The 12,855-nt window shown below is 40.5% G+C and overlaps 1 protein-coding gene across 3 annotated transcripts in view; it reads right to left on the bottom strand.

Annotated features, from left to right (window-relative positions):
- The window catches only part of GLI3 (GLI family zinc finger 3), a 276,529-nt gene that overhangs the window by 112,275 nt on the left and 151,399 nt on the right, over positions 1 to 12,855 (bottom strand). For all 3 annotated transcript variants that reach the window (XM_063708513.1, XM_063708512.1, XM_055347697.2), the window contains one exon: positions 3,144 to 3,249. In XM_063708513.1, the coding sequence (XP_063564583.1) occupies positions 3,144 to 3,249 (106 nt within the window). The remainder of the gene's footprint in view (positions 1 to 3,143; positions 3,250 to 12,855) is intronic.

The raw sequence follows: 12,855 nt of genomic DNA, 5'->3' as shown, positions 1-12,855 counted from the left end.
TTCAATAGAATCTTTAATGATAGGATATGATAGCATAATTATAGAAGCGCCTGCCCTTCTTCTAAACAGAGATCTGTCGGCATTTCCATCAACACAAATCCTTGTTTTTGGAGACTCGTAATTTAGTTTTTAAAGCTGGCACCAGAAGAACAATTGTGTGTACAAAATAATGATAATATCTCCAAATTTTGTCTTCTTAGAATTAAAAATATTTATTGCAAAAACTTAGTACTCTTCACTTGATCTCATTTTCTATAAGACAATTATATAGCAAACAGTTTGGAATTCAAGTTTTGGATGAAGTGATTTTACTTTCCCAGGTAACTGATTCATCCCTTAGCAAATACGTGCTTTTAAGATTTCTATAACCAAGCCACATTTGCCTCGATTAGCCTCCACTTTCAAGGTGATCACAAGTGTCTACTTATCATACTCAGAAGGTGCAAGAGCAACCCAGGGACTCATAACTGAGCAAGGGCAGAATAGAAACTCCCAGTATTTTTCATGCCCCCCACTGCCTGGAATGCCAACCTTCAGCATTTATGTAGAGCTCTGTGCTTTTCAGAGTGCTTACATGAACATTATTTCATTGAACTCTCCCTGTGATCTGAAGAGGTGGGTACAGCAGACAGTTTCATCTCCACGTTACGAAACCAACACATGCAAAGGTCAGTGGCCAGAGTGCACAGCACAAGTGAGTGGCAACACAAGAACAGGAATTCGAGCTCTCTGACTGCTCCTCCACCGTCTCTCAGACTGGGCCAATGTGAGTGTCCACTGAGCACCTTTTACAAAGTGCCTGACCAAGTGCTGGGCACTGCCCATGAAACTAGCAGGGAGCAGTGACCGTTAACAATAAATCACCAAGCAAGAGGAAAAGCATCACAACAAAGCTACATGCAAGTCTCTGGGACGGCCCTTAAATTAGGCCTTGAGGATGAATATAAGCAGGAGTTCACCATGCAGAGAGGGAAGGCCACTGAGACCAATGCAGACAGAATGTCAGTCACAAAGACACAGGGGCGTGACATGCCCCAGCTTGCTGGGGCCCACTTCATAAGCATAGCGTCCACCCAGGGCCCTGCCAGGATTGCACTAAAACCAGGCAGTCCCAGGAGGCCACAAACCCATAAGCTCACCATTCTCTGTGCCCGCAGCAATGATATTCCCTCTCAGAATCTTCCAGGACTTCTCTTTTGAGGCTCAGGATTATCTATCAGCTTTACATTATCAATCTTTTTGATAATTATACATTTAGGCTGCTAGAGAACCATTTAGTCAGATGCTAGTAAAGTATCCAAAGCCTGGCTAAAAAAGCAGGAAGAACTAAAATCCAAAGAAAACCCAGCTCAACAGTCACACCTGAAATGTGACTCCCCCGACTCTGCCTACGAGGATGGTCCAGATGTGACGCATCTTGTCTCGTGATGTTATCACCATGGGCCAATGCAGGTCAGTAATGAGGGCCTAGAACACACAGTGGGGGCTACAGGAGGGCTTGCTGTTATATTCCGCCATAGAACCAAGACTTGGGGTTTTCATTGATAAATTCATATTTGAATTTAATTACAAGGCAAACTATAATGAATGCAGAGGAAATAGTTCAGTCTATTATATAAACTCATTTTAAAAAACTGCTCTAGAACATCATTTCTGAAAGAATGAAGAACTCCAAAATTCCATAGAAAATCTGACTTAAATTAAGTACATCACAAAGGCTCCAGTCTGGGAGGAATTAGCCATCCATGTCTCTGAGGTCTATCTGGCCCTTGCATGCTCTGAACCATGGGGCAGATCCTCATCTGAGACCCATGTGGTCACATCTGTATCATAATACCTCTGTATAATGGGGTGAATTACATGTCATGTTTCAGGCTGAACTAGGAATTTCCTTCCCTTTGTATAGAGAATTTCAAACTGGCCTCCTGGTTTTATTAGAGGGTATTTTTAGCAGGCTTCAGAACCCTGTAAATACTTACTTGTGTTCCAGTGAAAACTCAAAGGATAAGTCACAAGTTTCTGCATTCTCTCTCTATAAATACCCACTTCTCCTTTAATGCTTATAGAAGTCTGCAACACAGATTTATTACTTACCTCCAGGCAAATCTGCTCTGAAATTACAATTTAGTAATGGGAGATGGATCCAAAAAACTGTTGGTAAAATATTATATGTGTACTTGGGCATGTAGTTAGGATTGTTAATATCAATTAATTCTGTTCACAGAGGAGGACTTGTTTTAAAACAACTTCATTTTTCTTTGGCATAATATGTAATTACACAGCTGTAACTAATAGCCACGGAGATGCAATCTACCATCTGAATAACCAGCATTATTCTTCAAAGTATTATTTGTGCTTTTCTAACTTTACTGTCTCAGAATAAAGGATGATTATTAGATATGACTAAATGTATATATCAAGGCCGTTAGCAAGGGACAGCCCATCCCAGAGAGTGGCTCCAATTATTATGGTACATGACAGTTTCCTGGACAGTACTACGAAAAAATACTGTTTTACTTTGCAACTCCACCATCCTTTATTTCCTCCAAACCAAGGAAGATGGTATTTACTTCCAAGAGATTTCCTTTTTCCTTTTCTAATGTATGTTATCACTAGCATTCTTTCCTTTTATCTTTCTGTAAACCATGTGCTTGACCACATTTGCCATTTTGTTTGGCTGACATTCCCATCAATCAAGTGACTTCTGGTGTACTTACATAGGGGCTATGAAAATTTACCATAAAAATTTCATTACTTGTGATCCCCAGAACAGGACTTTCATGTTACAGAAATTTGAACATAACAAACTTCAAACCTAATGTCGACCAAATACATATTCTGAGTGGTAACTTTCCATTAGGCTTTTACTTTTTAATTTAGTATTTACAGCCCACAGAACACAAGTCAGCAAAATATATAGGAATACTTGTCGGCGACCTAGTGTGACAGGCATTCCTCAGGAAGCAGCAGAGATTTGCTTCAGTGAACCCACGAACAGATAGGCTTGCTATATTTCAAAAGTAAATCTTACACTTCTATCACATCTTCAAAGCCCAGTGGACGTGCCATTAACAAAAAGTCCTGAGATGGTAAAAGCCAGCATCTCGTTCCATTTCATTAATGAAGAAAGTGTTAATACTTACATATGCAATGGAGGAATCGGAGACGGATCGTAATGGTAACGGCCCTCATGATGTCTGGCATCAATTGGTACAGGAGGATGGAAGGCAGGGAAAAGATGAGGAGGGTCTGAAAAAAAGAGAGAGCCCAATCTATATCACATGAACACTTTCAAACAGCATTCCAATTCACAAAGCAACATTGCTATACTATTGTATCTTCACTACCTACACTTAATCTAAGAATTTGTAAAAGAACTCTTTAAGGTTAGTTATGAGGCTCTGTGAGGTACTGCAGCAGTATGACTAAGTAAGTAGTGCCTGCACCTACCTGAGAAAGCAGAGCCTGGGACTGACTGCAACTCAAACCCAGACACGAAAGCAAGAAAGAGAGGAGCAACACAGGCTCCCGATCTTGAAAGACAGGCTGACCAGAGGAGAAGGGCTGAAGGGAGCCACAAAGCCAAGGGGAACAGATTAAAACACACTTATTTGAAAAATAAAACTACATTGTCAAGTTAAGTTTTAGACAAAGACACTGTAATACAAATACCAGTTTCATTTCTCCCATGCTCACCATACTTTTAAGAGTGGAAAGGCCTGCTGGAATCTGTGGCTGATATATACATGCATGCATGTGCTTCTTTTTTTTTTTTTTAACTTAAATACATATTCCCCTCCTTCTTGGCCTGGGCTAGGCCTCCATAGTCCCCACACAACGGCAGCAAATCTATGCCCTGTCCAGGGAAATACTGTGCAGCCTTCCAGGAAGAGATAAGCTGACCCACTCAGACTCACAGACATCTAGAGCCAAACTCAGGGAATTCCTCCCAAGGTAGTGTTAACATTCACCTTGGACCCAGGCCCTCTCCTGCTTCCACCTTTCCCCAGTCCAACGCTCCAGGTTCCTGAGCTGCTGGGTGTGTGCTCTTCCTTAAAAATAGCTCTCCCACCCCCACTTACTCCTAGTAACTCACACCCATTGTCACTGAAAATAAACTTTTATTTAAAAAAAAAAAGGGATTCACTGTAAAAACTGAAGAGAGTTTTAACAGATTTTATACTTAGAAGCATGACTGATGAGTCAAGGTTTTCCCAAGTTTCAAGAAGCAAAATGAAGGGGTCCAAAACTTGGAGGTTTGACTCCATGGCTATGAGACTAAATACGACAGCAAAATGTACCAGGACATGTTCTTCAAATGTGACAGGTCCACACTGGTCATGCTGGGAGCCTGCCCAGAGCCAACGCTGCTGAGGATTGGTGTGTACACCCACAAGCCTCAGAATGGCTTCCAGTTATTTCACCCTAGTGCTGAGGGTAGCAGTCTCTAAAGGCAATTCCAATGGGGCCTTCTCTCAGCGGACAGGTTCTGATCAACCACCTAAGAATGCACAGAGCGTCCCCCCGCTGAAGTCGGCTGCATCCCCCGAAGTTGGCAACATCGCCATCCCAACTGGGTGGAAATGGATGATTATTAGATGTGTGTAATGTTGAATTCAGGTGGTTTTGATTTTCTTCCCTACCCATTTCTCTATTTTCCAAATTTTCTTCAACAAGCAACTAGTAGAATATAAGCACAACAAACATGTTTTTAAAGTTATAGTACATTGCTTCCCTTGTTTTGATTTTGTCCCTGCTGCCTTCAAGAATCTAAGACTCTGTTTATGAAGAAAAAAATCCACTAAGAGTAAAAAAAACGATGCGCATAGCATTCATAGAAGCTCTGTGGTCTACCAGGGAAGGACCCAAGGCTGTAATTCTACAGTTTACCACCAGATCTAGAATCTAGAAAACTTCCCAGAGGACTATTTTACTGAAATGTCAATGACTCACCGTACTTTGTGACTGTCATAAGATTGAGTAGGGAGGGAGTGGGGGGCATGGAAAGAGGAAGGAATCAGTTTGATCTTGTATCACTGTCACTGTAGTATCATGATATACAACAATGCTGAAAATTCAACAGGTGAGGGATATACTAATGACCTGATCATTTATCACAGTTTTTTGTTGTTGTTGTTGTTGGTTTGTTTTTGTTTTTGTTTTTGTTTTTTTGAGACGGAGTCTCGCTCAGTCACCCAGACTGGGGTGCAGTGGCTCGATCTCGGCTCACTGTGAGCTCCGCCTCCCGGGTTCACGCCATTCTCCTGCCTCAGCCTCCCGAGTAGCTGGGACTACAGGCGCCCACCACCACGCATGGCTAATTTTTTGTATTTTTAGTAGAGACAGGCTTTCACTGCGTTAGCCAGGATGGTCTTGATCTCCTGACCTCGTGATCTGCCCGCCTCGGCCTCCCAAAGTGCTGGGATTACAGGCGTGAGCCACCGTGCCCGGCCTCATTTATCACACTTTATACATTTTGTAAAGTCCATATAAAAATTGATTGTATTTTAAGTTTACCACTTAGTACTTAATATGAAAGGGTGTAGGTATTATTCTTTGTAATGTAAATATTGAAAGTTGATTTGGTAAGTTTGAAAGTTTAAGTTGAATGTTTATTCAGCAATGTTGGCACCTTCATTGCTGCACATAGCTCAGCCATCTTGACAGTTAAAAGCCACCCTCTGTAGAGCCAAACATTCTATCTCATTTAACCATTTTCAAAGGAAATTATGCACCCTTCTTAAAACAACATAAAATCAAGTGGGGTCATCTTTTGCACTCGTTTGAAAGCCTGACATATACTAGTTTATGTTTACTGATTTTAAACTTTAAAACAAACCCAAATCAATCAGATTCAAATCCGGGTGAGGGTGGATGGCCATGAAATATGGGGGTGGCTCTTCTTTCTCTTCTTTCAGCTATCACTGCCAATGCAAACACGCATGCCCCCTGCAGACTTCTTACTTAACACACATCATCTGCTCTTGGCAATCACAGAAATAAACTTACTAGAACAGGGTGTGAATTCAGCATTCATAAAGTCTTACCCATCTCCTCAGGGCATCGCACATGCACCAGTTTATGCGGCTGTTTTGAGGGATACTGACAACTATGTCAGAGTTGGAAGGTATTTTCACTTCTTTATTTCATGGCTTTTGGCTGTGTTCTGCATGATGAAATTCTCTCCACCAGATAAGTGGGTGTCAACTGTATCTGGTTTTCTCTATGTGGGTGCAACTATGAATTATGACAAAGTACAGAACCATGTTTTTCACTCAAAATGTGTGAATTTATTCCGTATTTAATATATGCCTCATATATCCCCGAAGTAACAGTCACAATCTTTTATATGAGTGTTTATAATGAAGTTGCAGTGATTACGTGTATGGAGTGAAGACCAACCAGTTAATCCCATAAAATCAAAAGCGTGTACCCAACAAGTATAAAATCATCTTCCTCAAGGAAAACCTACAGTGCTATCATGGACATTTAAAAGACACTGCCATCTTCTCATTTTCAAGAAATTATTCTTTCAGGGTTTAAATTTTCTCTCTCTCACCCTCTCTCCCTCTTTCAGAATAAAGGATAAAATGACCTAGCACGGCAACAATAAATTTGAGAGGAAAATATAAAACACAATTACTGGGACACTAAGTAGTCATTTCTCGCTGTTGAGTCCACAGTATTCTGTGAATTAAAACTTAATTCTGACTGAAAATATATGATGCGTCTCATAACACTGTTTGCACCAAATTCTTAATGCTTATTTATGTCCCAAGAAAATTTATGAATTCTGCATTCGAGAATTATGTTTAAATAAAGAACAGAAAATTAATGGATATGATCTGATTTGACCAAAGACATCTGGTTTTGGTTTAAGTGTCTCACTGTTTCTACGTTTCCCCTCTTGATTAAATTTAAAATAACTTCTCCTGGATTGCAGAAGTCTGTGTGGACAATTATACCTTGTGTTGGGTTCATTAGTAGAAATCACACCTCTTAAGCCACTTTCAGGGAAAATGCAATGGAACACCCCTCTTCCAATTCAAGACGTGCTCGACTATAGCTTAACAGATAAATGAAGAATGAAAAGCAGTATGGGCATGTCCTGTAACATACGTGGCATCTCATGACATTAATCCTAACACGTTTCTCGAAAAATGCTCCTGAATCCTCAAACGTTGAGTACTTGCCTCGCTGGTGTCTCGGTTTGTCGTTTCTATGTGGCTCAGCGGCATATTCCATCACCGGCCCAAAAAGCTGTCCAAGAAAACCCACATGACGAGAACAGGCCCTTGTCGCCAGAGCCGCCATAATTACCCAGCTCGCAGTTTATTATTTACACACGAGCAGTGCAGCTGTGACGCATCATAACTCAAGCGTATATGTAATAAGTTACTGCACCGCAGCCATCTCCTGCCCTGCCCCTTGACAAAACACCACATGATGACTTCTCCAAAGTCAGGCGAAAACTGCTGAAGCAGAAGGAAATGCCACGAAACCTGGCTACCTCCTATTTATCATACAATTTCCTGACTGATGGCTCCACAAACCAGCTGCTAAGTGCTGTGTACTCTACTGTCAGCAAACTAACGGGCTAAATGGAAGACAGGGAGAAAAATGTGCAGAACTGGTGGAATCAATTTTACTGAGGGAATTAAAATTCTACCAGGTGGGGCAGGTCTGTGGAGCAGTGGTAAGCAGTCAATTGTACATGCTTATGGTTGCAAAGATGATTTATTACAGACCTGCGAGAGGTTTGACTATTGTACCCGAGTCCTCTTACACTAAACAGAGATTTGAAGAGTGTGTACTCTCCCAGACTTGAGTGGAATGGTCTTTAAACTCTATAAATATGTAACTGGCTTGACACATGTTTAAATTGAAATGCATAGCAAAAATATTTGTGCTGGGTAGAGTTGTCAGTATTCCATTTCACACTGGCTGTCATCACGTTGAGCATTAAGGGTCTCATTAGGAATGAGAGGCATTGATTTTTAGGTCTCTTCACAACAGCCTGGGTTGATCATAAAACCTGTAGCCAGAGAATAACCGAGAAAGACACTTGGAGATTTATCTCTAGTTGCATCCTTCTCCCAAGAAATAGTTATAGTATCCTCAGGCTATAAGATCTCTTGGATGCCATCCTGGGAAACTGTCTTTTAAGGTTTGAAATTTACATACAAAAATTGCAGATTAAAAAAGAGAGATCAAAGTCTCTCAGTTAGTGCCCTGAAGGAGTAATTCACCAAATGATACTTGAATGGTCTGAAAGTGCCCGGGAAACAGTGCAAGAGTAAACTGCCAAGTGCAGAAGTCCTCATGGGTGATTTAAATACTGAAGTCGTCTGTACCCTGGCCTTGGAATTTACTCAATCAGCTTGGAATCATCTCAATCAGCTAGGGATGATTTTCTGTCATTAGAGTTAGTCCAGCCTGTAGGAATGGCCAGTCCCCTCAAACTCATTCAATCATCTGCCATCAGCAGAAATATCATTAAACAGCATCCGCCATGCTACAACCAAAATCACCATCCAGCTTCTATAAAATGAAAGGTCTCAAGCAGGAGAGGGAGAGAAGAGGAGAGAGAGAATGAGAGATCCGACTGCCAAAGAACTCACTCTAGTGAGATAGTAGAGAGGCAGCCCAGGCCTCATCACTGTCTCTTCCCACCATGGAGCTTCTCCAGTCATCATCCTCGTGCCTGCAAGACGTTTTTCCAGGGCTCAGTGCACTGTGGGAGGCCATTTGGACTGACTCCAAGACGCAGACTGACTTACTAACTCAGACAACCTTGCAATTCCTGCCTATGGATGACACGGCACCGGAAATGAGCTGATCCGCCCTCCGAGGACACCCCAGGTAACCTGACAAGGAGAGTCTAGAGCAACGTGTTTTGAGCAAGGCAGTCTGTGGCCCACCATGATCTACCATGAGCGGAATCTAAGAAGTGCTACCCCCACAGGGCCCCGCTGAGGACTTGCTGGGCAGAGTCCCCACAGCATCACCTCATGGAGCACTAGGAATCTTTTTTCTGGTCTCACAAGCATATTATGTGGGGTTAGAAACTCCTCCGGAATCATCAGAATGAGACATCTTATTTATATGACCTTCTATAGGGCAATGCAAGTTTAAAGAAGCTGTGGTTCTAGCATACTCTAGAAATCCTGTAAAAATGCCCTGAAACTTTTTTTTTAATTATCTATTATTTTGTCACTTTACACAATGGCAGGAGCCTTAACTTGAAGAGTATATGCTATAGGAGGAAACTGCAAACTATCACATGTGGGCCGGTTTTTGTAAATAAAGTTATGTTTTAATTTTTTAATTTTTTATAGGTACATAGTAGATGTACATATTTATGGGTCACATGAGATACTTTGACACAGGCATGCAACACATAACAAGCATATCAGGGCAAATGGGGTATCCATCACCTCAAGCATTTACTATGTGTGCTATAAACAATCCAATTATACTCTCTTCATTATTTTAAAATGTACAATTAAATTGCTTTTGACTATAGTCACCATGCTGTGCTAACAAACATTGGGTCTCATTCAATCTTTCTATTTTTTTGTACCCATTAACCATTCCCACTCGCTGCTCAACCCCCACTATCCTTCCTAGCCTCTGGTAACCATCCATCTATTCTCTATCCCTCTGAGTTCAATCATTTTAATGTTTAGCTCCCACAAATAAGTGAGATCAAGTTCTTTCTGCACCTGGCTTATTTCACTTAACATCATGACCTACAGTTCCATCCATGTTGTTGCAAATGACAGGATTTCATTCTTCTTTACGCTTGAATAGTACTCCACTGTGTATATGTACCACATTTTCTTTACCCATTCATCTGTTGATGGACACCTAGGTTGCTTTGTAAATAAAGTTTTATTGGAATACTGCCATACTCATTTGCTTACATATTGCCTATGGCTGCTTTCCCACACCAACAACAGAGCTGACCAGCTGAGACAGGAAACACATGGCCTAACACATTTGTTATCTTATCCTTTATGGAAAAAGGTTGAAAAACCCTATTCCAGTGTACCATGATAAAGTAATTTGCAGAAATTATTACATTTCAGAAAAAAAATATATCAATTTTTTCTTTATTGTGTTGTCTAAGCGATAACACTAAGTACATCAAGTATTTTCAATGCATTTTCTTCATATGCTAACTTGTGTGACTGACTTAATATAGTAAAAGTGTTCATATTAATCATTAATCAATAGACATCTCATCTAATTTTAGCAAAACCTGTAACAAGTAGACAAATTTCAAGATAATGGATGAAATTAACCATAAATCTAGCAATAATAGCAGTAGCTAAGCATTTGAAAATTGAAGTTGTCTTATAAATTAAGTAAAACAAATATAAGTTTACATAAAATGCTAATTAACCATAAAAACTTAGCTATTTCTAAAACCCAATAAGCTTTTACTTCTGGCAACTACCCGACAGTCTTGATTCCTGGTCTATAAACTTCCATGGACATTCTCCACTACTCAAATAGCAAGCTTTTTATCATTTCTTTTGTGTAAGCATGCAGACTATTAAATTAATTAGTATTTTAGACCTAAATGCTACCCATCACTACACTCTGGCCACACCCACAATTCATCCTTTTTTTAAAACAGTCAGATAGATCCCTTCTGTGCTCCTCAACAAACATGGTCCTGTATTTCCTACAAGAAAATGCCAAATGTTCCTCTGCAAGTGAACTGACAAAAGAAACCTCTGCCTTTACTGCTTCAAGTATGTCCTCAGTCGTGAACCAACAATTGATCTCGCCCCTTTCTGGAAACTTCTAACTTCTTCTGTCCGTAAGTCTGCATGTTTCTCCCTTCAAGATCACATCCAGTAGATGCCCAGTGGTGGAAAGAAAACCACATCTACCTACTGGCTGATCAGCCATATCCTTCCAAACAGAGACTCTGGAATATGTCTTGCCTGTGATTCCACATATATGCATCCAACATTTTTGTTGTTTTCAGCTTTCCTGCCAGGATAAGAGAGAAGAAATAACCAGAGGGAAAGGCAGCAAAGAGAAATAAGGAAAGGTTTACATCCATTCTAGCTGAACTGCAGAACTCTCTCAGGGAAATCACATGCAAACATATAAGGAATCACTTAAAAGTGACAAATCTGTTTATTTGAAATATGCTAATGGTGTATTTTCAGTGACAATAAATAAGTTTGGAAATTAAAAATAGAAATTAGTTACTAGTGACAAATTTTTAAATCAATGACTGTATTTTTGTATCACAAAATTCAAAAGTCACAGTTATAGCTCTAAAAATATACATTTGGATTCTTTTTTTTTTTTTTTTTTTTTTTTAGATTGAGTCTCACTCTATTGCCCAGGCTGGACTGCAGTGGCACAATCTCAGCTCACTGCAACCTCCACCTCCCGGGTTCAAGTGATTCTCGTGCCTCAGCCTCCCGAGTAGCTGGGATTACAGGTGCCCACCGCCACGCCTGGATAGTTTTTGTATTTTTAGTAGAGACGAGGATTCACCATGTTAGCCAGGCTGGTCTCGAATGGTTATGAAATGAAAGCAGAAGAGGAAATGTTTCCATAAAAACTGTTTGGTTATCTCAGATCTAACTACGGAGACCCTGGAGTCAATAAAATCAGAAGTTTAAACTAAGCCTGGTTTAGTTAGGAAACCAACAACTGATCCACAAAGCGGAGGTCTGGAAGTTGTATTCTATTCGAAATTAACCTGCTGAAAAAAGAGCTTTCAGTGTTGCACAACTAGCAGAAGCAGGTAGGGAAATGTGAAAGCAAAATAACATAGTATATTTTATAATAGTGTACATCTTCTTAAGGAATCCTTTTGACATAAAATAAGCATTCCCAAAACGTTATTATTATTCTCCTAAGTCTTGTTTCTTCTTAAGTTCTATTATCAAGACAATCCTGAGAACTAAGAAGGGAAAATTTTATTATCCACTCAAAAAAGCTAAATGATCTACCCAGTGTTGCATAAAACTATGGCCTTATGATGCAAGTTTGGTGCTCTTTCTATTCCAATACCAGAGCACACCGGACTTGGCACTTCAAACGTGATCCCTGCCAGGGCAGGGAAACCCAGGTACCTTCATGAACTGTCAATCCTGCTTTGGAGGCAGCAACCCTGAGGAGCTCTCAGGCAGCACAAATGCAGGCCTGCCAGAGATTGTCGGGGCTCAGGCTCAGCATATCAAGAGGTTTACCCTTGTCTTCACAGTTGCACAAGAGAGAATGCTGCCACCAATCATAAAAAATCACTTCCAGAAATATTTGGAAGTCTCTGGAAGACCAGCAGTATTTCAAGAGTGTGCTGGTTGGCAACTTTGTAGCAATTAAGAAATGAATGAGGCACATTCATTTTGCTCAAAACCAGGCAAGAAGCTCTGAACGATTATTGACTCTGCTTCTTTTATCTGGACCATCCACTCCATCTGCAGTTCCAGTCAATCAACAATTAAAGGTCTTCCAAGGTTTGCCCCATAAATAGTAATTAATAAAAAATAATAAAACAATCTTGATGAGCACAAGTGCAAGTCACTAAATACTTTAATGCAGGTCAAGCAATGTGCAATGCCTTTTAGATTCACCTCATTTATTTCTTCCTGGGGCCTGACCCTGAGAATCAGGTACTATTCATACGCCCATTCTTATGGATGGGGAAACTGACCTTCTCCAGTGTTACATGGGGAGACAGCAGTAGAGCTGTGTGTCTTACTTACTTCAGAACCAGGGCTCTTAGACATTCCACTTCCTGACACAACAATGTCAGAGTTAAGGCTTTTTATCATAGCTTATCTAAACTATACTCCCCACACCAGCATCCCTAAAACC

The sequence above is a fragment of the Gorilla gorilla genome, chromosome 6 (assembly GCF_029281585.2).
Source record: "Gorilla gorilla gorilla isolate KB3781 chromosome 6, NHGRI_mGorGor1-v2.1_pri, whole genome shotgun sequence".
Classification (NCBI taxonomy): domain Eukaryota; kingdom Metazoa; phylum Chordata; class Mammalia; order Primates; family Hominidae; genus Gorilla; species Gorilla gorilla.
The sequence above is the reverse complement of the archived record's forward strand: the minus strand, read 5'-3'. Positions and strand labels throughout refer to the sequence as shown.